This window comes from Trachinotus anak, unplaced genomic scaffold (assembly GCF_046630095.1).
Source record: "Trachinotus anak isolate AG129_WGS33_773 ecotype Australia unplaced genomic scaffold, CSIRO_AGI_Tana_v1 ptg000037l, whole genome shotgun sequence".
Classification (NCBI taxonomy): domain Eukaryota; kingdom Metazoa; phylum Chordata; class Actinopteri; order Carangiformes; family Carangidae; genus Trachinotus; species Trachinotus anak.
The window spans coordinates 78,987-105,282 of NW_027273888.1; the positions used below are offsets into that span (position 1 = coordinate 78,987).

Consider the following 26,296-nt stretch of genomic DNA (forward strand, 5'->3'; position numbering starts at 1 on the left):
CTGTGGGGCTTCTGGTGACAGCTCTCATTTTTTTTACTGATAAGATTAGTTTGTCTGGGGATCATGGTCCTGTTGTCCTCGCTGCACCAGGGTTTGGTTTGGATTTTCTTGTTTGAGCCTCTGGCCTCATTTTGAGCATCAACCATGACATTAAAAAGCAGATGCAAATCAAAATTTTAATGAATAGTCATGCTTAAGAGGCCTTTATCTGTACTGAATGTTTGACACAAATCTCCCTGCAACCACAACACAACCAAACATGCAGAATGAGCTGTAGACTGTGTGTAAGAAGGGAGATTTGTTTCCCAGTGTTTCCTTTGAGAGGTGCAGCCAGACTCGTGGTTATATAAATACACAGGCTCATGTTGGGATGGCAACAGCATGTGTGCTGGAAAGATAAGCTTGTCACAGTTCTGGGTCTGTGTGGTATTTCATATGTAGGTGACCTCTCTCCCCTCACACTGAGGATGATTGGATTCACGCTCAGTATCGACGGCTGTGCTGCATCATGTCAGCGGTGTGGCAGAGCGACAGCGGCACCAGGACTGCTCACAGTGTCAGTACCAAAGAAGGGAGAGTCTGCCTGAGGCTACAGACTCCGAGGATTATTTTAAGTCTTTATTAATCTGTTTCTCAGCGAATCATTAAGTTTATGAAATGTCAAGAAATACTGAAAAATGCACATGTTTAGGACCATCATTCTGCCTCTTGGGGTTGAGGTTGTGTCTACACCAGCTGTAAAACTGTGGGATTGGGAGAGTTGTTCATACAGTGTTGAAGCCAAAACCTTTAAGCAACCTTAAAGTCAGAGGTCAGTCCAATGTGCTGGAGACAAAGACCACAGAAAATGTGTACAATTTTTGTCATTAATGACAAAATGGTAATTAAAGATAATGTATTTGATCTACAGCTCGTGCTTTTATGTTTTGGTTGTGGAGAAATGTCTTAACAAGTTGGTCAAGACGAAAACATTTGTGTTACAGAAAGAGGAAAGTGGCTGTGAAGCCTGTGACAGCACTATGTAGTTTTCTTTAAATTATGAATTATTATGAATTATGAAATTATTGTCATGCATTGATGAGTATTCAAATGTGGGTCAGCAGCTTTGTGATCAGAATTTCTTTAAAAGAAAAAAAACAGTGTGAAGAGAATCTGAGCAGGAAAAGTTAAACATGCCAGAGTAAAGATGTGTTTAATGTAAAGATGAGTAAACTCCATGGTTGGAACAGAAACACAGCCTGAACTGTTTCTTTTCTGCTGCTGTGTTGAACACAGAGCTTATATAAGTCTGATCCCACAGTAAGATGTAGGGGAAAGGTCACAGCCGCCCACTGTTGTTTCATCCTCCTATAGAGTCTGTGACTCCCTTTCTTCTCTCTCTCTCTCTCTCTCGCTCGCTCGCTCGCTCGCTCTCTCTCTCATGCAAAACTCTACAATACTCCTATATATTTATCTGAAGAATCATCAGAAGATGAAGGCATTAGCTGAACAGGGAAGAAAGACAGAGGTAGGGAGAAAAGGAAAAAAAGAGGGAGAGAAAGAAAGAAGAAAAACAAAAAGATGGAAAGAGAGAGAGAAAAAAGAGGGAGAAAGGAAACAAAGAAGAAAGAAATATAGAGAGAAGGAAGGAAATGGGAAAGAAAGGATCAATGATGGGAAGAAGGAAGGAAAGATAGAAGTTAATGAGTGAAAGAAGGAAGCAAGGAAACGGAGGAAAGAGAACAACAGGAAAGAAAGGATAAAGGTAAGAAAATACGAGGGGAGAAAGAAGGGAGGAAAGGGGGAAGAAAGATGGAAGTAAGGAAACAAAGAAAGGAAGAAGGATGGAAAGAAAGGAGGAAATGAGGGAAGGAAGAACAAGAAAAGGAGGAAATGTAAGAAAGCCGGAAGGAAGGATATGTCAAAATAAAGTACATTCACATGTTCATGCAGCTCAAACTATTGTAATCACTCTGGTTCATTTACTGTACGTTAAAAAATAAAATAAAATCTACTCTGATACAAAGACCCACCTTGAATCAGCTCCGCAGCCTCTTTAGATCTGATCCCTGCTGAAAGGCTCAAACTGGTTCTCTACAGAAAAAATGTGCAGGAAGAAAATGAACCCAACATCTGCAGGTTCCCCTCTGATGGGAGTGACTGTGCAGTTTTGGGTTTCATCTGCAGCATAGGACTGGCTATGTCTTTTTGCCAGAGGGTCAAGTAGCATCCAAGTTAAAAGGTCAGCAGCAGACACTTGGCTACTTATTTTAGCTCTGGTGCGGCCTACATTTGAGGCAGATGTAGATCAGAGGTCACGGTGATGTAACAGGAGGACTTCCCTCCCCAGACATGACACTGTAGAAAACAAAAAGGTCCTCTTTTATGGTGATTTGGTCACTGTCGTCGTCTTTGTTGTCCCCTAAACACTCGTCTGTTCAGTCCTTCCTGCTCTGCTCCTCACAGATCACCTGTCAGTCAAATAATGAGGGCAGGACTGTGAGCTCTGTCGGGACAGTTTGACAGGGTGTCCGCAGGTCTGCAAAAGTCTTTTTGCATGGAGCTGTTGTCAGGACCATCAGTGCTGCTTCACCAGATGGAGGCTGCAGGTATAAGCCTGACACTGGACGCCTACCTTAGGCAGCTTCCTCCTCCCTTTCCCCCACCTGTTATCATTTCTAAAATCCCCTTCGCTACAGGACACAACAACAACCTCTGAGCTATCAGCCTACACACTGAAAACACCCAGTTGACAGTCGTCTTAGCTGTTTGGCGTTTTCTTAGCAGGAAATCAGCCAGTTTAATGACAGTGCTCGACTCCTTGTGTGCAAATGTTCCACCAAAACAAGGTCTCTTCTGACATTATTTTGCAGCAGCACTGTCGCATCATCCTGTGCTCAGTGCTGCCCAAGATGACTGTGATTGGTTTAAAGAAATGCAAACAAGCCAGGAAGTTTTTCTCCCCTGTATCTGATTGATAATGGGTGCAGACCATTCTGCAGCATGCACACAGGGCTGTGGAGACAGTTCTGGCTGTGCAAGACCATCTTCAGGCCTGTAGCAGACTGTTGTTGAAGTCTTATATTGAAATTGGTGAACCCAGCAGGAACCCTGATTTGGGCCTTGTTTTGTCTGGGTTGTTTTTTTTTTTTTTTTTGTTTTTTTTTTTTTTTCTCCAAACTAGTACCACAGAACCAAAAAGGTGTGTGTGTGTGTGTGTGTTTTAACATTAATACACATTTTTTTTAATTATATAAAAAAAAATTTAAAAAAAAAATAAATAAATAAATAATATATATATATATATATATATATATATATATATATATATATATATATATATATATAATTTTTTTTTTTATTTGCCAATAAACATTGGCAAATGTGTATTAATGTTGCTGTTGCACTATTCTGAGAGTTAGTTATAATATGTAACTTTTCCAAATTAAAATGTCTAAAAAAACAATTCTCCAACCAGAGAAAAAGTAACTTTAACGGTTAATGTGGTCCAGCACTCGATGATTGCAACGGAGTCATAATCAAGTCATTTCTCAACAATCATAATGTAAAAATGACACACAGAACGTGTCACATCTTACTTTCAGCCTCTGTAACACTTGATTTTGGCTGTTTTAACAAAAGCTTTTTCTGTGCAGCTCAGCCTCTAATCCACTTTCACTTCACTCAGTGAAACCTGCACAGAGCCGCTCTGGTCCTCAGCATTATCTTAAACCTAATCTGGATTATCTTGATGAGATTTCTCTTCTGTTTGTTTTCATGGAAACTCAGCTGTTGTTGGCAATCTGTGTTCCAACATACAGCATGACAGTTCCTCAGCGTTTGGAGGGGTATTATCTCTTTTGATGGGTCTAACTGTTTCCTCTTGCCCCCAACCCCAAACTAGACCATGATGTTCCACTAAAAAACACAATGACACAGAATCACTGATTGCACACTGGAGCTGGTGTGGGCAGTTTTGTGCTTGTTACATAAAAATCTCCCATCCAAATAAGGTTGACTCCCTGCTGATACAAGAGTAGACTTTGCCCTGGAGCCTGTGAAACAACAAGTCTTTGTTAATCTTCAGTCATGACGTTAATGCCAAGGAGATTTGTCTCAGAGCAATAAGATCTCAGAGGGCAGGGAGTTTATAAAGAAATACAAAAAAAATCCCATGACCAGGCCATTTGGGATGTGATGAAACCACAATACAAACGTCCACAAAATCATTATCCTATTTAGAGTTAAGAATATTTTTGTAAATATTACATGTTACACCTATTTTATTGTCTTCCAACTGTGTCACATGACTATACCCTTTATTATATCGGACAGTTCCTCTGTACTCGTACCCGTACAAGCTTTATCATGCTTCACTCATGGGCTGTGCAGCCTCGTCTCTGCAGAGTCAACTTGGCAATTAGGTAAAGTTATAGCTATACTTACTTACAGTGTTGTAGGAGGAGACACCAGCGCTTATGGTCATGGAGAGCAGCTGTCAACCACTCTGACATCATAATATACTTTTCATCTGTCAACTCATCTGCTCAGCATCTTCTGTACAATCATATTTTCACCTAATCAGGCTCAATACACAGTTTCTCATTGTTGCAGCCTCTAGCACATCGTGACACCAGGAGCAGGACATTGTGCAAGATTAAGGTCAGTTCAGCATCAGGAGGCCTGACTTCTGACCCTTCATTATCAGAGGAGCAGTTACACCTGTCTGACTACAGCATGAATGATAAGGAGTTAAACACGTGTGTGTCCATCCCTCCATCCTTCAAACTTCCCCAGCCTGTCTGTGACCCTGAGCCCCAAACCCATTGATTTCTTATTATATGGCTCCAAGGAATAAGCTGTCAGGCTTTGTTTAACACACAGTAGGTCATTGTTAGTTTTGGTCTTTTTGTGCTTTTTCTTTGATATAACAATAATACAGAACATCAGCAGCCTTATGCTTTACAGCCACAGCTGTCACTGGGGTGACACTGTAAAATGCAGGAAAACAACGCAGTTGATTTTGCTTCTCAGTGAGTCAAGTAAAACTCCATCTGTTTACTGATGGACTCTGGACTCTGTTCTGATAATGAGCAACTTAGACTATGAGTAAAATGTTGTTACTGATAAGAACGTTGACTCAAACTCAGGTTGTTTAAAAAAAAAAAAAAAAAAAAAAAAAAAAAAAAAGTAAAAACTAAACATAGAAAGTGAAAGTTGATATCAGATGAAGCTCATACCTGTGATGTTCCTTTACAACCACCTGTGTCCCATGTCCTGGAACTGAGAATAAAACATGGGTTATAAAAATATTGAAAATATGAATAAGATGAATGAGTAGTTACTGTTATTATAAGTAACAGAGAGAGCAGTGGATGCAGAGCCTGGAAACTAACTGTAACTGGAGCTGGATGTGTTTCCCACACGAGTCACAAGCCAAAAAGCTATAGGGCAAAAGATGAGACTCTGAAATTAAACATCAAACTGTCAAAACTAAAACGTTATGATTTAAATTCATTTGTTACATGAATTAAATCTCACAGTTTTGCAGCCACACTGTTGCTCAAGTGGAAATTTAAGACTTTAAACTAGAGTCTCATGGTTGTATACCTCTGCCAACCAATAAAGCTGCAGCTACGTCCGTGTCCAGACTCAAATATGCTTCACACACATCTTCAACCCTGTGGTGAAGATGCACAATCACCACAATTTTAAAGTGGACATCAGGATCAGCATCATCAGTTCAGTATCCAACCAAATGTGAAATATGGTCACAATCTCTCCTCCTGTTCCTGAGTTACACTGTTGAATAATGGTCAGTGTGTTTTTACAGAACATTATGACATCACAGTGAAGTTGAGTCAGATATAAAATGTCATCACATTGTCATTTTATCCTGCAAAATTTTATCAAAATTGGCGTATGAGTGCTTATGGCCAGAAATGTGTTTTGAGAGGTCACAGTGACCTTGACCTCTGACCTTTTGATCACCAAAATCGAATCGGCTCATCTTGGAGTTGAAATGGATGTTTGTGCCAAATTTGAACAAGCTCCCTCTGGGCGTTCCTGAGATAAACCTTCACAAGAATGTGATGCCTCCAGCCGCGGCTGTTGCTGGCGCAGAGGATTTAAAAAATGATGGGTGTTAATGAGTCAGTCAGTTTATTGCCAGGAGTCTAATCTTAGGAACAAGAAATATGACACACAAGGAGAAGCAGTTTGCAAATGATGGGCTGCTGTGTGGCTCAAAATATGTGTTAGGTATTGAAAACGGATTAACTCAAAGTTTATTATTTATTAAATCATCTTTAATTTCATATTTCTGGGGAAGGGATCGTCACTGAAAAAGATCATGCAAGTTTCCAGGAAAGCAAACAAACAGAAGTCACTTTGTCTCATTTAATTTGAAACTTCACTTCCTGTATTAAAGAGCATCTTTGACCTTTTCTCTTTCCTGTCAGTCTGCGGGACATAGTCTACAACTTTATGATCAGATGACGCGGTAAGGAAGCGGTGGAGCATTATGTTCATTCTCAGCAGCAAGTGAGACACCGGCTCTGTTGAAGTGTTTACTTCATGTAAACAAGCTCAGTCTTACCTTTACTCAGTGTTTGGCTGGAGGTGTTTTCACATCCAGAGCTGTGAGACATTCACATCAGTGAAGCTGCAGAACAAGATCAGATAGATCCAGAGAAATATTGTCAACAGGAGACTGAAGCTCAGAGGAGCAACAGTGAAAAACAGATGGACGAACGGCTGGATGATGGAGCATCATCCGGCCAATCAGTTGCCTGTTGTCTTGGTTTTCCTCTCAGCAGTGAAGTGTGTCTCCTCCCCTCTGCAGACACACAACACACACACTCACACACTTCACCACACTGAAGCTGTTTTAGCTGAAGAGGTAGATCTCTCACCCCTCCCTTCCTCACCCCTCCCTCCCTCCACCCTTCCTCATGGATCTCTAAGTTTGTGTTTCAGGTCTCATGTCTGTCAGTTGGTCTGAAGGGAAGTCCCAAAGTCAGTCTTCATTTGCAAATTAAAAGCAAAAAATTTTTTTTTTTTTTTTTTTTTTTAAAGTTGTGGTGTAGTTTCTGAAGTCCTAATGACTTTCCTTATCGATTAGTCTGCTGATTGTTTTCTTGATTAATTTTGTGCTCTATGAATATGTATAATTCTGGTTTTGTCTGACCAGACCTCAAAAATCTAAAGATGTTCAGTTTGTTATCACATAAGACAAAGAAAAGCACAACTGGAACCTACAAATGTTTGACATGTTTGCTTGAAAAATTATTAAAATGACTTGTTCTTGCTGTAGCTGCAGTTTCTAAAGAATCAGATCTCAGGTAAGTCAAGTTTCAAGCCTCTTATTTCAGTGACCTACAGGAAAACTGCGGCTTATTAAAACTTTTCAAAGGTTTTATTTTTTAGCTTTGGCTGTTGCTTCTATTTAACACAGCAACTCACAAAATTTCTGAGATCATGGGAAGAGGCATATAGGGCTAAAAATAGGTCTGCTGGGGCAATAGAAGCAGCAGTAAACCGATCATGCATGTTGTAAACAAGCAAACAGTATCCAGATTAGCTACCACAGTATTTGCACATAAAACAGAAACAGGGGGGCACAGTGGGTCAGAACCAGAATGTCTGTTTGTAAACTGAGAGGTTTACAAACATTTAATTTAATAAAATACATTTCATTTCAATTCAATTTTGTTTGTATAGCGCCAAATCATAATATACATTATCTCAAGGCACTTTACAGGGTCAGGTCAAGACCTTACTTTGTTACAGAGAAAAAAAAACAAACCCAACAGTTCCCACAAAGAGCAAGCGCTTGGCAACGAGGGGGAGGAAAAACTCCCTTTTAACAGGAATAAACCTCCAACAGAACCGGGCTCAGGGTGGGCGGCCGTCTAGAGAGAGAGAGAGAGAGAGAGAGAGAGAGAGAGAGAGAGAGAGAGAGAGAGAGAGAGAGAGAGAGAGAGAGAGAGAGAGAGAGAGAGAGACTTCTTCCTCGGTCTGACTCATCGGCAGTGAATGGATCTCAGCTTTAGCAAGTACAATGTCATTGTGATCAATATAACCATAGTGTCTTATAACTTTTACTTAAATATCCCTCTCAAAGTCTCCACTCTTAAGATGGAGATGCATTTCTGAGGTTATTTTATTTTGTGAAACAGAAGTTGAACTTGTGATTTATTTTTTTTTCTTAAAGGTCTCGTATTTTACTTTTTCTCTGTTTCATTTGAAGTGTTGATTTCCATAAGGATAAGAACCAAGAACCATCTCAGTTTAGTTTTACATCTCCTCTCTCAGGCTTCTCTACATAACAGGTCAGTCAGCCAATCAGAAGACAGACTCTGATACACTCTTCTGATTGGCTGACTGCTTTCTGGGTGATCTAATTACAATATAGTAGATTTCGGGTAAACACTCAGAGAAACCAAATCCTCCAAGGTTGGATGGCGGATCCAGGTGGGCGAGGCTTGGCTGAGAGTGGTGACTGTTTTGTTGTGACATCACAAAGTCCCAGAAGTCCTGACGGCTGGTTTTAAGGCTCAGTTTCTGAATACAGGCTGTATGCATTTCTCTGTGGACTGAGGATTTGATACTTTCACAGTATTAATATAGAACCTAGACCTGCTTTATAATCACAAACACATGGACATCTGCCTTTAGACTGTGTGGACCTTTAAACTGCTACAGCTTGCTATTATGTTTTGTTGTGGTGTGTTTGCTTTGTCCTGATCTTAGTGTGTCTAGTGTGTGATTGTTGAACTTTAGCTCTGACAGGAAGCTCTTTGCTCTTTGATTCTGGAGGTTTGACCAAAAACCTGTGTTTACGGCAACTATTTTAAATTTCTGTACAACTCCTGACTTCCACTTACACAGTCACAAGTTGAGGCATGAAAATGTTCCAGATTCAGCTTTATTCAGCATTTATGTTGTAACTTTATGCTGTAAAGTGTTTTGGTAAATTGTCCCTGTGTTGTTTTTTTTTTTTTTTTTGGTATTTTAGAGGAAGTAGCTTCAGGTGACGCACAGTATACAGCATGTAATTTGTCTAAGAGAGAATCATACTGTAAAGGACACAGTGAAAATGTGTGAGCGGAAATCAGGAAGAGCAGGTTTCTCTGAGTGTGTTTGTTCTTGTGTCATGTGTTTTTTTTTTTTTTTTTTTTTTTTTTTTTTTTTTTTTTTGGTTTTCACACAAAGACACTTGGATCATTTTCTGTCCTGGAAAGTGTCATTTTCCATATTTATCTTTAGAGGTTCGTTATGTTGTTTCCTTGTTACCTTCATTGTCTTGAATTCCTGCAGACTTGAGGAATAACCTGTTAAAGAGCAAGTTTGTCTAAATGACCAGAATTTTTAAATTAATTTTGTTCCAGAAACAGTGTGTGGATCATCAGGAGTGTCAGTGATCCTTGTATTTGACACATAAAATGTTATTTGAATTTTTTTTTTTTTTTTTTTTTTTTTTTTTTTTTTTTTTTTACAGTTTCTGCATCTTAAACTTGTGCTGGATTTTTGTTTTGTGGTGTATTATGTTGCAAAGCTCAAAACTCCCAAAATATGGTTCCAGTACAGTTTAAGTTTGTTTGTGCTGAACAGCAGCAGATACACAATACGAGTGTGAACTGTCACTCATGCAACACTCACTCTACACACATTTTAACTAAAGTGCTCCGACCCTGGTGTGTTGTGTGTTTGTGTTTTTCCCTCCGAGACATCACCTGGTGTGAAGTTTACTCTGTGTAAAGGTCACTCTGCATAAAGGTGAGAGAACCTGGAGAGGTAGGAGGAGGAGGAGACGTCTGTGAGGAGAAAATAACGAGTCACCTCCGGCAGTTTTTAAATGTAGACCAAGGCTCAGTGTCATTTCACCGCTCAGTGTTTTGCTTGTGAGTCAGTCTGGGTAACTAGTTTCACAAGGAAAGATAAACACTGAGGCACACAAACACACAGTGACAATAGCAAATGGCAACATGTGGTTTTCAAATCAAACAAATAAAAGTGAACAATTTTTGCATCACGTTAGTATGAATTTTGAAAACAAATCGGAAGAAAAATTCAGACACTGTTGTTCTTAAGAAGAGAAAAGAAGAGGGAAGTTTCAGTCATGGCCAGGAAGCAGCTCTGGCTTTTATAATGATGAAACCTCAGCAGATTTTAACTGGAAAATATCAACCAAACATTTAAAAGTGTCATGATCAGTTTTGTTGACTGATCCCATATCTGTGCTCTGATTGGCCGGCTGCAAATCAGGTCTTAGGAGCTGGACCAGCTGCTGTTGGAGACACTTGATGTTACTGATCCAGTTACTTAAACAGCATCTGTCTCAGCATCAGCCTCATCATGACAGTAATAATTTCTCAAAGACACATTACATATCATATAATCCAGTACAGCATGTAATATACACTGTACCAGCCTGAAGAGTAGATGGTTATTACAGTTTGTAAACAAGAGTAATAAGAGAACATTTAGTTGTGTGTTAACAGGAGATGCTACTTGTGTTGGACGTGACCTTGTTGAAACATAGTCAAGGAAAAATGATTGATCACCTACTGTTGGACATAATAATCTCTAATATCTCCATGACTCTCATGTCCTCCTAGTCCCACTTAGGTTTTTGTAAAGAGTCAGGACAAGGTTTTACATTGACCTCACTGGTTTTCCTGTATTGTATATTCAGCCTCAGATGTGTGTGTGTGTGTGTGTGTGTGTGTGTGTGTGTGTGTGTGTGTGTGTGTGTGTGTGTGTGTATGTATGTGCGCTGGTGTGCATTTGCTGTGGAGGGCCCTCTGCTGTGGCACCAGACAGCTGTCTCAGGGTGAGTAGGTTCAGGAACGTCGGATCTACTGGACAATTTTTTTTTTTTTTTTTTTTTTTTTCTGTTCGGAGGCCGAACAGTCCCAGAGAACACGAACACACACGCACACACACACACGAACAGACACGAACACACACACACGCAGGGGCTGCTCCTGGCAACTTTGCAGAAATCTGACTCCATTAACCCAAAAACAGAGCAGGAGAAACTGAGATGGTTGATTGTTGATTTTAAGATGCTGACATACATAGAGTTGCTGTAGTTGTATATTTAGCTGCTTCTGTGTTCAGATGTTTCAACCCCTGCAATGAAAGGAAATGGATTATTGCATCTCTTTGTGTCTAAACCTGAGATTACAGGTTATTGAAGAGAGCTTAGAAAGTCAGAATGGCCTCAAATAACCTTAAAGTGACTATAATAACTATCTTTATAACAGCAGTGTATTAAATTACACTGTGAGAGAGGTCACTACATGAAGCTAGTGAATTCTCACCTGAATCTGCAGCTCCTCTCAGCTTTACATAGCTTTATACTGAGTGTCAGCTCTTTGTTTGACTGTCTTTACTGCTCTGGTTCACTTTCTGCTCCTACACCATGCAGCTGTTTTCAGAGAACAGGCTTGAAAACCTCAGTCTGTATTTCCTGCTCAGCAGCAAACAGCAGATAATCACAACTGGAGACGAGTAGAGTGGAGCATTCAGCAGCTGAAGAGCCAGATGTTTCCCTGAGGAGCCGGAGGAACCCAAACTCAATATTTCTATTCTGGTTAAATGAATGTTGTGATAAATATCTATTGATCAGTATGAATTAAATATTGTGATAATGTTTTTGGTTGTATTGCTGAGCCCTGCTGTCCACTTATTTTATTTAATTTCTCAATTTTCCATAATTTTATTTTTCATAATGATTCCTGTATCCTGGTATAAAATTTCCATAGTGGGCACACAGTATGAAAAATGTGTTGAAATCATTTTGACATTTGTTTTTGAGTGTCTGTGGGTCAGGGGGCGGAGTCAAAGGCTCCACGAGGAGGGGACGTTCCATGAGCGTCAGATTTTTTCCTGGTGAGGTCACAGGAGCCGCCGCAGAGTAAACTCATGTCTGACTGTCTTCCATTCATATGGAAGAACTGGGTTAAGTGGGCAACGTGACTGTCCAGGACAGGGAGTCACATATAGCAACGCAACACACACACACACACACACACACACACACACACACACACACACACACGCACACACACGCACACACACACACGCACACACACACACACACGCACACATTCTCACACATATACAGTTTCAAGGATCAACTCGTCCTGGCGTTGACCCAAGAGACCTCAGTGACTGAGACTGTGTGTGTGTGTGTGTGTGAGAGAGTGAGTGAGAAACACCCAATTTGCTGTCAGTATGTGTGTGTATTCAAGCTGTTATGTTCATGCATGTACTTCCTGAAAATGCTGCATCATCACTGTAATGACACAGAGAGCTCGTTGTGCAGGACAAATGGTGAAATTGTGTGTGTGTGTGTGTGTGTGTGTGTGTGTGTGTGTGTGTGTGTACGTGTGTACGTGTGTGTGTCTGCGCAGCTGCAGTTTCATTCACAAAACTTTTCCTGATTTTCAGTCTGAAATGCTCCACAGATGAATCACCCACTTCTACTGGCAACAACCTTTAAAATCAGCTGAGTCATTGATCAGTTTCCAGTTCCTCAGATGTTTGGATTTGCTGCTTTTCTCTGCTTTAAACTGTTGTAAACTTCTCAGACAGAATAACCAATCTGAAACCTTGTCACTTCAGGCATTTTCCTCTATTTTTAAATGATAATCAAAAAGAAGAATTAACAGATAACTTGATAATATTTAGATGAGGCCCTAGAAAAAAATGTTCAGATCAAGATAAAATATCAAGCAAATAACGTGTGTGTGTGTGTGTGTGTGTGTGTGTGTGTGTGTGTGTGTGTGTGTGTGTGTGTGTGTGTGTGTGTGTGTGTGTGTGTGGGGACAGTAACTGACAACGAGGAAATAACAATTCAAACAAACTTCATGGGCACAAAGACTGATCTGACAGGTGTATCTAATCAAATACTCTTATTGTGTAAGGACCAAGAAATCCTGTTTATCACTTGTTCTCTCTTTATCAAGACAAACATCAGGCATTCCTGTATGAATTAGATTTGATAAACATTTTTAATATCAATAACACACTTGTTCTCATGTAGATAAATGAGAATGTGTTGAACAGTCAACAGGATTTCATGGCTCTTAGGTTTATGAGCTGTGTTAAAACCATCTCAGTTTGAACATATGGGTCAAGTGATAGGTGCTACTGACCCAGTTAAATCCAGCAGCACACAGCTGGGAATGCAACACACACACACACACACACACACACACACACACACACACACACACACACACACACACACACACACACAAAGAGTGGATTTGTGGCTGGGAACTTTCCACTTTCCTTAACACACACACATGCCAAACAAACACTAAGAATATTAATAATAATGGTGGTGATTTATAGACTTTTAACATCATTGCACATAAACAGCGTAAAAACAGACCCAGAATACAAACAGGCCCGTACTCAAAACTGTACAAGTCACTTCCTGTTTCCACCAGGTGGACTGTGATTGGACGGTCACATTCAGCACTGTCAGATTAGTTTACTGTTTGGCTGAGGCAGCTTCTTTGATCAGCCTAACTTCATGTTTAAATGGGACAGTGTAGTACGAGCTGTTTCACAAGTGCTGCCGTTGATCAGTTACAAATCTGACACATAAAAAAATTAATTAATTAATTAATTAAAAAATAAATAAAATAAAGCTTTACAGGCATCTCATCAGCAACACAGATGGACAACATTTATAAAATCTGACCTGGAATATAAATCAGTTTTTTGTCTATGCTGAAATATTTCTATGGGTAATGTCACTTCATTTATTGATGGTTTTGATGCAGTGTTTCAGCTCCAGTACTGTGATGCTGATGGACGGACACACTCACATTTAAACTTCCCTCATTTCGACTGTTCTCCATGTTTACCAAAATGTTTGTCATGGCACCGTGGACTGTGACAAACATGTTTCTTCTTCTCTTGCTTCTTCAGGTCTTCACAAACAAAGAGCAACCTCTGTTTGAAGTGATGTAGTTGGATGGAATTGAAGTTTTTGAATCTGGCTGATGAAGCATTTCCAGGCATTAACATCTGGAGACTGGGTTAGATTTGAGAGAAACATAAAAACACTTAAACCTTACATACTGTTGGAAGTTTAACTTAAATTCCTCAGTGAGGGAAGAAGCTCCTCAGATACTGTGACTGTGCTGCCCCTTAGTGGACAAAGATGAATATTGCAGACCTTGACAGATCAGACATCACTGCAGCTTTACTGGCACGTCACAACTTCAAATTATGCAGTTAATATTGCATGATCTTCCTCAGCAGATGGAGTTTGCCACGTTGCCAAGGAAAGTTTTATTTCCAGTTGTTGTTGTTGTTGTGTCGTCTTTTTTTTTTTTTTTGAGGACTTTAAAGACATTTCATCCATGTCAGCTTACAAGTTGAGCTTTAAACAGTAAACACTCTGACAATCAAGTGAACTTGATGTGATGTGATAGAAAGCTCCAGAATATCTACTAAATGTACCTTGAGGTGAGATTGTTTCCTAGCTAGATGCAAAATAAGCGTAGCTCAATATTTATGTTAACCTTTGACCTTTCAGCTAATACTAATGGTTGCCTCACCCTGCATGACTTTACAAGCACAGATCTGTTCAGTCTGTGGAAATGATTCATGTTCTTTGGCCTGGTTTAAAACCCAACATGTTGCCAAACCTGAGAGTGTGGAGCCTCTGTAATTAATTTCTCCTCTGTTGATGTTCAGTTGCCGTTTCAAGTCAAATAGGTTTGTGAGGAAATCTTAACATAAATTATTCTGTAGGAAACTATAACAACTCTCACAACATTTTTAATATTTGATTAATTGTTACATTCATTTTGTTGTAAAAATACAAAATACTCTCTGGCTCCGTTCTGTCAAATGTGATGATTTGCTGCTTTTTAAACTGTATATATTTGGGTTTTGGTCTTTTGGCAAAACAAACAATTTAGAGACATTCCCTGAGCATGTGATGGGCATTTTCAACCATTTTTAACAAAGAATGTATCAAACAATAATCAGTTCATTTAGAAAAGTATATTTAACCATTTTTTTCATTATTGATTGATTTGCAGATTATTGTCTAATTTATCTGATTAATCATTTGGTCTTCAACATGTCATGGTGAAAAATGTCCATCACAAAGCTAAAGTTGACATTTAAATTTACATTTTTTTTTCTTTTTTTTTGTGTTCACAGACAAAAACGATATCCCATCTGCTATCAGAGAACAATAATGAGATGAAGTGATAATGAAAATAATAATTAGTGAACCGAACAAAATACATCAGACTTTGCAGATTTGCATAGTGAAAACACACACAGTGATTACAAATATATGCAAAAGCCTGTATATTGGTATAGTGGTTTTAAAAAAAGAGTCCTCAGTGAAAAAGTCCTCACAATCCATGCTCAGTATCAGTCCCTGCTGCCCCCCTGTGGTGCTGAGCAGGTACTGCAGGGGCAGGTCACTCCAACTCGTAAGAGCTGCTGTCCAGTTGGATCCTGAGGGACTTGAACGGTGGCCTGTCGTCTGGCTCGGCGCTCCAACATTGCAACATGATTTGATAGAGAAAGTCGGGGCACTTGGCTGGAGCTGGCATCCGGTATCCCTTGGAAACCTGCTGGTACACTTCTTGATTGCTGTAGGCTGAGGGAGCAAGGGATGGCGTGAAGTAGGTAGAGAGAGAGAAAGTAGAAGTGTGAGGGACGAAAGTACAGAAATGGTGAGGTGAGGTTTAACATTTGTTACCACTAAAACACCTGTAAAGACACCCAGGCTCTTCAGCAAACTTTTGGTCAGATGAACTACAGTGCTCTGCACTGCTGTCATAGGTCTGCTAAACCACAAAGTATACCATACTGTGTATAAATATATTTGCTAAGCGAAGCTGCTGACTTTCACTTCCCTACACCAACACCCAACACCTTTTTTAAAAACAGTGCCTTTTTTGTTCGTCTTGCATTCTGTAATCATATTCAAGCTCCATGGACCTTTGAAATGATCAGAATATATAGTTGAGAGGGCCACAAATGACAAAGTATATCTACTGTAAAGTTGGTAGTCTTATTAGGGCTGCACCATTAATCCTTTTAATCTCTCGATTTAGGCCCTAATGCGAACCCATTTCTGTGTGATGAGCATTATGCCACGTTTACATGAGTGAGATTGAGGACGGGGGATTTTATTCCCCCATCACTTATATTGGAATTACTTTAAGACAGAATCATTTAAAGGAGCCATTTGTAAGTTTTCTGTTGCTACATAGCCAACGTTAGCATTAGCAGCTGTTTACTTAACACTCTAGAAGAAATGTTGTGAGTGCAGCATCAAACTTCATTCATTAACTATATGTCCCTCACTTCTTTTTTTCTAGTGAGGTTAGCATGCTAGCCAGCTAGCCAAGCCCAAGTAGGACTGTCTCATTACTTTCCAATACCAAGTCACTACAGCCTCCAGGCTGATCTGAAGAAATAGCTGATCAGGATGTGTTAGAACCTCTTGTATTGTAAACACAAGCTCTGAAGCTCTTGGAAAGACTGGTAAGTAAAGAGCTGTTAATGCTAACGTTGGCTATGTGGCAATAGCAAAATGAACAAATAGCTCCTTTACTGACCATTGTGAACAGGACAGATGATTAGAGTAAGCAAAAGCCATGTCAGTTTTCATATGGGTATGAGAGTAATGCTTTATGACAGATTTTTTTTTTTAATGTGAATTTATCCTTTAAATGAATGTAATGTATGAAAGGCACAGGAGTAAAATGTAGGTTGTTCTTAGGAACAACAAAAATGTGTCTTAATTGAGTAAACCTAGGGATGGTGCGGAAGAACAAATGTACTTTCTCATCCATGGTTCTAGATTCTTGTGTGTTATTACCAGTAATAATCATATTGATTGTTCAGCTGGACTACCAGAGTCAGTCTGAAAAAGGTGTGAGTACTGTATACTTCAAGGAATGTGGAGAGCAGAAGATAAGTGAAAGATTTTGTCCAGCTGAGGACATGAAGCTGTGACACTATTTTTCATTCTTGCAAACTTTGAAATCTCCAGAACAACATTCAGCTCATTTCATACCCACTATCAATCATATTTTTGATAGCATCAATTAAAAACATGTCATTCCACATACCTGGGTAAGGAACACCTCCATAGGTGATTATCTCAAAGAGCAAGATGCCAAAAGACCAGACGTCTGACTTGTTGGAGAACTTTCCATGGCTGATGGCCTCGGGAGCGCTCCACTTGAAGGGAATCTTTTTATCTTCTGTGATGTAGAATGGCTCCTGGATGAAACACCTTTGTCTTTAAAAATTTCATTCTTGATTTCACTTAAAAAAAAGATGCACAAACCCATCGTCCCGCCACACGTACCTTGATAACTCTGGCCAATCCAAAGTCAGCCACCTTACAGATGTAGTCTCCTCCCACCAGGACGTTTCGAGCCGCCAAGTCTCTGTGGATGCTGTTTTGCTCCTCCAGGTACGACATCCCATCAGCCACCTGGGCACCCATGTCAATGAGTGTTGCAGTCTCTTGAAGCATCCCCTCTGGACCTGAGACAGAGGAAGGAAACAGGTGAAATGAAAATGAGAGCACAACAAGGTCAAAAACTGAGAACCAAGAAAGTACTAAAAAGTAAAATAGCTGTAGGGTGGCTACAACAACAAGAAACTGCACCATTTCATTATTTTTTTAATCTATAGGAAATGAAAATAATTTACATTAGTGCCATATATTACAGATTATACTGTATATGTTTGAGTTTTATTGCCCACCTTTTGCAGAAAACATGCCTTGACATGGTTCGGGACATATCTGTGGTCCCCACAACCAAATCTACACCTATCTGACTGACACGTGTTTCTAATATTTAGCTCACTGATACATATGGGTTGGACATATGCAGTTCTTTCCAAAGCAGTTTCAACAAAATTTTAACATAATCTTCATAAATGTATGATTTATTGCAGATTTTTTTTTTGGCTGGTGTAATAATGAACTGGCAACTGAGTGCAATTGCCCCACGTTTCAACATCCAAGCTGCTGAATTGAACGAAACTACTTCAACACTGAAATACTGATTGAAATTTTAGATCATACCAAAGATAACCAACCCTAACCAAACCTTACCCCCTAACCTTAACCCAACCGCAGGACATAATTTGGCTCTAACTAAAGACAGGTGTAGGAAAACACTGAGGTTTACTTCTGAGGAAGTTGAGCAGGCTGCCTCTCTCCATCAGCTCGGTGATGATGTAGTAAGGCGCTGAGGCCGTGCACACAGCAAACAGAGAGATGAGGTGACGATGCCGGAGACTCTTTAGGATCTGGACTTCCCTCTGAAACTCACGGTGGTTCAACTCAGAGTCTAGAGAAAGAGAAATAAAAGGAAGAAAAAAAGGTGGAGATGAAAAAAAGGAATAAGGAGAAAAGAAGAACACAAGAGGGAGAAACCAAGGAAACCACTTTGAAATCTGAACATTTAACACATGACATACTTAAAAATGAGTCATCACAACAAAGGAACACAAACTGCGATGCTTATAATATATACTAAATATACTGTGAGTCAGAGCTTGACAGAATGACACTGTGACAGATGGGATTTTCTGTGCTTTGCAAACATTAGGTGAACAGAAATGTTCACGTAACACTGTGATAATACATATGCAGTTTTGGTGCTACATCCTGTTCTTGAATAAATTATCCTAAGTGTAGTAATTATATGGTGTATTTTGCAAAGCAAGCAACACAACTGTATGGTGCCAATACACAGACTGAGGGGAATATGTTTGCTTGCACCTGTGAAATTATTAAAAAGGGTTTGTCTCTGGGGAAAAGAGAGAAAGGCAACATGACTTTGTGCAAATCTTCTTTGAGTGGAAAGAAAAATATGCAGCTGCGGGTATTGGGAAGATTGTCTGTCTGCTAATGCAAATATATGATTTTAATCACCAGGTAGAAACTGCAGGGGATCATGACAACAGTTCTTCCCACTGCTGTTGATTGCTCAGAGTTGTCTGCATTATCTGTTATTTTATAGATTTATCAATTAGTTGATTTCTGATCATTTTAGTAACCAATAAATTGTGTTTATTTGGCAAGCAAAATTATTTCACATTCTCTGGTGAAGTTTTCCTTGTTTTATCTCATTGTAGATTGAATATCTTTGGGTTCTGGACTGGACTAAAAAAATAAACAACTACTGGTTTAACAAGTTCTATGTGTCATTATATTTGATGTTAACTTTGTGACATTCAGACAAATGGAAACAAAGACTCGGGGTCGGTCTACAAGTGTAAGTGGAAACTGGATAGAGCACAGCTGTGTCTGGAATACTGCAGTGTTAAAAATAAAGATGTCTTCCATAGTGACACACAGTATTAGTGCATTCGTAAAAGCAATATCCAATCTGAGGTCCTTTCACATCATATTTGGCCACAGCAACCTCAAATTGCTGCAACTGGTTTGTCAACAGCATGATTGTGAAATTCAGATGATCATGAATAGTAACTAGAAGCTATGAGAACCATCCACATGTGTTCAGAACAGTCAGCCACCTGCAGTTTGAGCAGCTTTGCTTCCTGCTTCTGAAAAGACTTCAACCAAAAAGATGATGAGTTTCTACTTGAAAAGAACAAAAGAACTTCACTGAATGTTGCACAACAGGATGTCAATTTTGATTAATAGTCCAAATATGTCCCCATATCTCCACTATATGTATGGCGGTGTATCAGTGGGGATTACTCAGATAACTCATCATATTCTCTGATTAAACCACTCCCAGTTTTACTTTGATGTGGTCTAACATGTTACTGACAGTTCATATGAAGCCTACATAATGGCCTCATCCATCTAGGTCAAACATACCTGTAACTCAAACATCTGGGTCAGACCTTTAACCAATCACATTTGAGGGATTTTCTGAAATGTGATTTGTCCAGGATGGATTTAGCTTTTGCACAGATACTAGAAGCAGTGGAAACAGCTGGACCAATCACGTCCACACACAATGAGTCAGCTGATGAGTTAGCAACACAAAAGATTTGTCTACAACTCAGTGGTTCAGATCAAAGACGCCTCTACAGGTTTCTGTGCCACAGTAACCTGAAAATGTACTTCCTGGTTTTATATATGCAAGTTACAGTCAGCATATTTTTATTACAACCATGACAACAAAGGTGTAGTACACCTGGCCCCAGTAGGGGATATAGGTCGTGTCAGGGGGTTGATTGTTCAGGTTGGACAACTTGTTCCCTGTAAATCACCGACTCACTTCAATCTGTTTCTTTTTCCCACTGGATAAAAAATTCCATTATATTTTAATGATTTTCTAAAGGCCCCAGTCTCTTTTCTGTCAAAGCTGCAGCCACCAGATTGCAGATTGAAATGTTGAATGCCTTTAAAAAAAACTTGTATTGATCAAAGAATCCTTGACGATAAAACCAATGAACCTTTGCACTAAGCAAGAGACAGTCTGAACACTGTATTACAACCCAGGTCTGATTAGATCACTCAGTGAAAATAACTTTACTGAAAAGGATGTTTCCCTCTTTGAAATGTACTGATCTCTTGTGGAGCTTAGCCTCAAACAACTCATCATAATCATAATCAGAAACCCATCCATTAAAGTCACGAGATCAACAGAGATGATGACGCACCACTTTTGATGATCTTGATGGCGACGTTGATGTGGTTTTTCCAGCGTCCCCGGTAGACATCAGCGAAGTAGCCACTGCCCAGCTCCTCCTCCAGGGTGAACTCTTCTTTCGGGAGCTCCCACTCATCCACCGTAAAATGATTCAGATCTGGGGTGTTGGGCTTTTTCTGATGGAGGAAACACACACACACACACACATTATTAAGACACAATTACTACATTGTACTACATTGTCACTGAAGTGGCTGTTGTATGTACCTGTCACACTGTCCTTGAAGATGTTACATAGAGAATGATGTGATTCAACTGTGTGACTGTGTTGTTGAACAGCACCAAAGATTTGACTCAGCACGTCTTTAAACCATTTAAACAAAAGCTGAGGGTTGAAGGAGGAGGATCCATTGCAGGACTGTTGTATTAGACTTTATTTTTTGCTGGTTGTTCCTAATAAACTGACAACTGAGAGTATTTTCACAGGCGTGAGACAATTTCAGACCTGCGGCTGTGTCGCATGATTTCCTAAAACAAATTTTGTTCTCGGGCTCAGATGCAACAGAACAGCAGAGGGAAACATGTTATGCACTGGCAACAAATGTGTTTGAGTGTATTTCTTTTCCTTTTTTTGAAGACATCGTTGCTTAAATGTGAGCACTTACCATTCCAGAAATAAGAGGAACAAACAAAAACACAGAACCACAGCTCGCCCTACCCTCTTGCAGGGGCTTCCCAGAAGGCCGGTGTTGTTCAGGCTGTTGGTGCTGTAGTGCCCCACCAGGTCGATCAGGGAGCTGAAGTGGTGGTTGTGGTCCACGAGAAAATCACCCTCATCTGCCTGGTGGATTTTAAAATGCTTCACCCGACTGCTTGACCTCACTGCAGGCAGACACACACACACACGCACACACACAGACCACAGGAACAAACAGAAGCGGTTTTTTAAAAAATTAAACCCTGTTACATTTTTCTCCTGAAGATGTCTGTGAACATGCAGCTTTTTCCTGATTAAATCACAGTTGTATATTCCAGAGAGAAGTGAAATACTGACTTTGTCCAAGAGGAACTTCAGGTTCTTGTTGTAAATTCCACATTATTATTATAATCTGTCTGATCATGTTGGGAAGCCCAGACTTGGTTTGTCATTAAAGGTTTTTCAAATGTTTACTTTAGATGACGGTTTTATTCTTATTATTACCAGCATTTTGGATCCACTCACTTTAGGTTTTACCACCAAGAAAAGTTGTTTAAATATATATATATATATAAATAAAACACTTGGTGAGTACAGTGTTACACAATACAAACAGGAACGATAGCCAGAGTTATGAAATAATAAATCAGAATCATCCTTCAAGCAATTTAAGGCTTATATGCATTGAAATGCATATAGGAAATGCATTGATCTCAGGTGGAGGTGTCCCTGCTTAGGTTTTCTTCTTTATTATAATATAATAATAATACCATGAGTGGCCACTGGAGCAGATTGGCAGTAAGGCTGAGTAGCTCGCTGTATTCAGATCCAGCTCTCCTACAGTAGCCCTGAACATGATCGGCACAGATGGGAAAGATTCAGTTGTGTATTTGAGATGAAGTGAGCCAGGTTACATGCCTCTGAAACACACCCCACTGTTGTAGGTTATGCTGAAAGGTACGGATTAGTTGGCTGCATTCACTGCAAACACAAATACTGACATTTTCTGTGGTTATGCTTGTGCTGCTGCTCTTTAGAAAGGCATCAGTTTACTCTGAGGATGTTTAACTGAGTTAACACATGACTGCCTGTGTCTGGGTGTCGTACAGCTACATCACTGCTGTTTCTATTTTCTCAGTTTGCTTTTGACACCTTATAAAAAAGGATGAGTAAAAATATCAATTTGTAGTTTTATGAGCGGTTACTATTCGAGCCAGACAATTTCTTGGTTCTTTGCAGCTGGCAGGCAACCAGTGAGAATTATTTATTGCAGCCAAGAAACAGTGTGACATGTAAACGCTGCTATTTTTACACTTTTTGTAGGATTAAACATGAGATACAACATGTTCATGAGTGAGCTTTAGAGCTGCTGATAGGTGGATTTTATCTTGTCAGAGCCAGGCTATCTGTTCAGCCCTGTTTCCAGTCTTTGTGCTAAGCTATGCTAACTGGCTGCTCATCTAAATGTAGGCAAGAAAGCCAACAGGCAAGTGTTTCACACAACGTCTATTAATGACTTTAGTTTGCAGGATCTCATAATAAGCTCATCACAGGGTCATCGCGGCGTCTCATATCCGAGTCAAGATAATCCTGGTTATGGGAAACATCCCAGGTTTCCAGCCTTGTTTGAGACACGTGAACAGTTTCAAATGTGTAGGGAATTTGTATTTTCATACTAAATGTGAATAAATCTCTTCTCAGGCTCCTTGCTGGCTCTGTTCTGTCATCCTCATGTTTTACAGCACTTCCCTCCCTGTATCTCCCTTTTTTCCACAAATACTTCTTGCTCGGTGAAACTCCCTCTTCAACACTGACACGATATGATTCTCGTTCTCTTTTTGGCTTTCGTTCTTCACCCCTCCCCTCCTTGTCTTGCCTGAAAGAACATATCCAACGTTGTCTTTCTCACTGTGCCGGATGAGGAAAGCTCCCTCTTCATTTCCTGGTCCCAGCAGGTGGCTTTGTGCCTCAAACCGGTTCATTGTTCCAAAGAACCATCTGGATCAATACAGAAAGACAGAAGTAAGTGGTTGCATAGCAGAAAGCTTCTTCTGCCTCAGGTTATCATCACCTCAGCTAATAAACATTGTGTTGAAATAGCAGCAACTGCACTGTGCACTGCAGTCCCGCCTCTCAATCAATTAAAATGTGTCTTAGAGTCACAGGACCTCACTGATGTCAGCTGCAGGACAGTAACTCCAGTAACAGTTAATCTTTAATATTCATAAGTGAACTTTGTTCACGGTGCTTTTGTGATAATGTTTTATCTCTGTCCCTTTTTGGTGACAGTTTTTGCTCTGTGGTGTGGTCAGACTGAATCAATATTCACAGTTAGTCTGTGTTGTTCATGGAAATCTGTGGCTGGTCTCACAACAATGTTTTAGACAAGTCTGTGGTGTTGGTCCAGCCTTTATTTTGCTCTCAGATTCTCTGGAATGCAACTTAGACAGTTTCACAAAATGTGGTTAGGTGTTGAAAGTTAGCTCCCAGGCTAACTATGAACTACACTAAGAGCCATGTTTCCATGGAAATAATCAGTGGAAAAGGAGTAAAACTTGGCTCATAATTTGTGTTTTTAAGTCTGAAGTAACTCGCTGGAGATACGCAGCAGTGAGGACATGGATGGTCGTTTGTCAGAGGAAACTATCCTGAGTCCAGAGAGAAGCCACAATACCTGAGCTCTGCTGCAGGTCTGCACTGCACCAAGACTTTAGGCTGCAGGATTTTTTATTTCTGTTTGTAATTTTTTGTATTTTGAGTCTTATTGCTTCCTGGTTTCCTGGAAAAATGTCTTTGCAGCTGCAATATGATTCTTCTAGAGCTGAGTAGTCTGCTCAGGTGCTTGGTCATTTCTTTGCAAATTAGAACCAGACGGATGAAGAACAGAGCAGCTTCGTGCAACAGATGAATTTAAACACCTGTCTGAAGTCGGACTATGAGTTTGATCTCAGCCATAGTTAAAGTCTTGGTGAGAGATTGACAGAGTTAATTTAACTTGCTGTAAAATCAACCTGCCACAAACATTTCATCTGACTTGAATTTTCATTAGTTGAACATTTATTGTGATCCACATTAAAGCAGGTGAATTAAGGTCAATCAACATAAATATATTTCTCTGAAAGATCAATAATTAAAGTCATTTTTCAAAAATAAATATCAAACATTACCCACAGTTCCAGGTTCTTAATTTGAGGATTTAGCTGTTTTTAATGTCTCAGGTCATAATAACCTGAACAGCTGCTCATACAAAACAAAGAATCTGAAGATTTCACTGTGGGCGTGATGGGAATTTAACCCAGAAAGCTGTTAACCCACATAATGACTGGCAAATTAATCAGTAATATAATCAAGAAAATAATTGTTACCTGCAGTTCTACATATTAACAGAAGTGGAAACAGAATAAACTGTGACTCTTATTTTTGCAAACTGCGATTATGACTAATCTTTTCGGTTTCAGGCTGAGGTTTTTAACTGGACGACAAATGATTAAATAAATAACTGGGCTACAATATGATGTAATTTAGTAATTCAAGAAAATGATCAGCTCTATAATTAATTGCAGCACCTGCTGACATGTAAGAATAACCACACTTTACACACTTCCCATTCTGCTGAAGTAATAAACAGAGAGAGAGAGACAAAACAAGAAGTGGTGAGTGACTGTTGTCAAGCTTGTGTCCCAGTTTGCATCACTGCAAAGAGACGCACACAGACAGAGGACTGACATGAAACGTGTAGTGACATTTCTCACTGTTATTTATAACGTGTGTGTGTGTGTGTGTGTGTGTGTGTGTATGTGTGTAGGGGGTGTACTGCATGGGAGGCAGCAGAATAATAAGAGAATCTAGAGACAGATCTCTCATGGTATGAAGTCATGGCTTCATGCTGACCTGCTGTGGAGACAAAGGGAACTTGATCAACAGCGGCAGGTTATGGGGAAGTCGCTGCAGAGTTTTTAATTCAAAGCAGTTATGATGATACATTTCCTTGTGAAGTTAAAGTGAGGCCAGAATGAGGCCAAATCTTCCCCAGGTGTAAACCAGGGACCAGAGAATCACAGATACTGGTTCCTGTGGCTGCAGCCGGAGGCAGGACACAGGTTTTATCACCACAGTTAGAAGCAATTCATTAGAGATCACTGCAGTGGGCCGCAGGTTAGAGGCAGATTACAGGCTGCACTTTGTGCTGTTGAACTGCCTTCAGGGAGTAAACTGGAGCAGTGAGCGGGCGCGGAGCCTGCTGATAATGGCTGGAGATGAACAGGAGATATCTTTACGGTTAAAGAACAGTTAACACTCACGGCTGCATCCTCAGGGACTCGGCCCTGGCCAGGTAGTTGTTGGGCACAATCCCGGTGTCCAGGACGCGCCCGTTCCTGTCGATCTTCCGCGCCGTCCACCAGTCCCCGCTGCGGCTGATGATGCTGAACAGGTCACCCTCCTCGAACGACAGCTCATCCTCATGCCGGGCCTCAAACGGCCACACCGCCGTGTAGATGGAGCTGTTCTCGGCTGCTCTCTCCCCCGACGGGCTCGGAGGTCTCACCTCCCCGCCGCCCTGACCGCTGCTGTCTCTTTCTCCCTCACTACCGCCACTTACTCCTCCTCCTCCTCCTCCTCCTCCTCCTCCTCCTCCAGGAGCAGGCTTCTTGTCGCTGAGAATCCGCTGCCACAGTGCTTCCAGACATGGACAAACTCTCCGCAGACACTCACCCATAGATAACCATGAATGGCCCCCTTATCCCTCTGCCTCTGTGCGCGTTACCGACCACACCTGTCGGACAGGTAGAGGATGGAGCGCCGGGAATCCTCGGAATGCCTCAGAGAGAAGCTGCAGCTGAGTTAATCCGGTGTCTGCTGCGCTCAGACGACTGACACCAACTTCCTCATGACAGGCAATCATAACAGGCCTGTGAACCCCGCCTATCATCTGACAGACGCCTCGTAAATCTCACACAAT

General features: G+C 40.3%; 1 protein-coding gene and 1 long non-coding RNA gene across 2 annotated transcripts; both read right to left on the reverse strand.

Moving 5' to 3' along the window:
• Window positions 1–14,775: 14,775 nt before the first annotated feature.
• Window positions 14,776–26,212, reverse strand: LOC139614751 (protein-tyrosine kinase 6-like). The gene is made up of 8 exons (XM_071472299.1): window positions 25,638–26,212; window positions 23,213–23,334; window positions 21,358–21,521; window positions 20,650–20,815; window positions 18,195–18,356; window positions 17,360–17,541; window positions 17,118–17,271; window positions 14,776–15,634 (listed from the first exon to the last, which is right to left on the reverse strand). The coding sequence occupies exons 1-8, from the start codon at window positions 26,051–26,053 to the stop codon at window positions 15,453–15,455; spliced, it is 1,548 nt and encodes a 515-aa protein (XP_071328400.1). The 5' UTR covers window positions 26,054–26,212; the 3' UTR covers window positions 14,776–15,452.
• LOC139614752 (uncharacterized) lies at window positions 15,982–16,545 on the reverse strand. Its single transcript, XR_011687130.1, has 3 exons — window positions 16,415–16,545; window positions 16,321–16,374; window positions 15,982–16,114 (listed from the first exon to the last, which is right to left on the reverse strand). It is a non-coding gene; the product is annotated as an uncharacterized lncRNA (long non-coding RNA).
• Window positions 26,213–26,296: the final 84 nt, after the last annotated feature.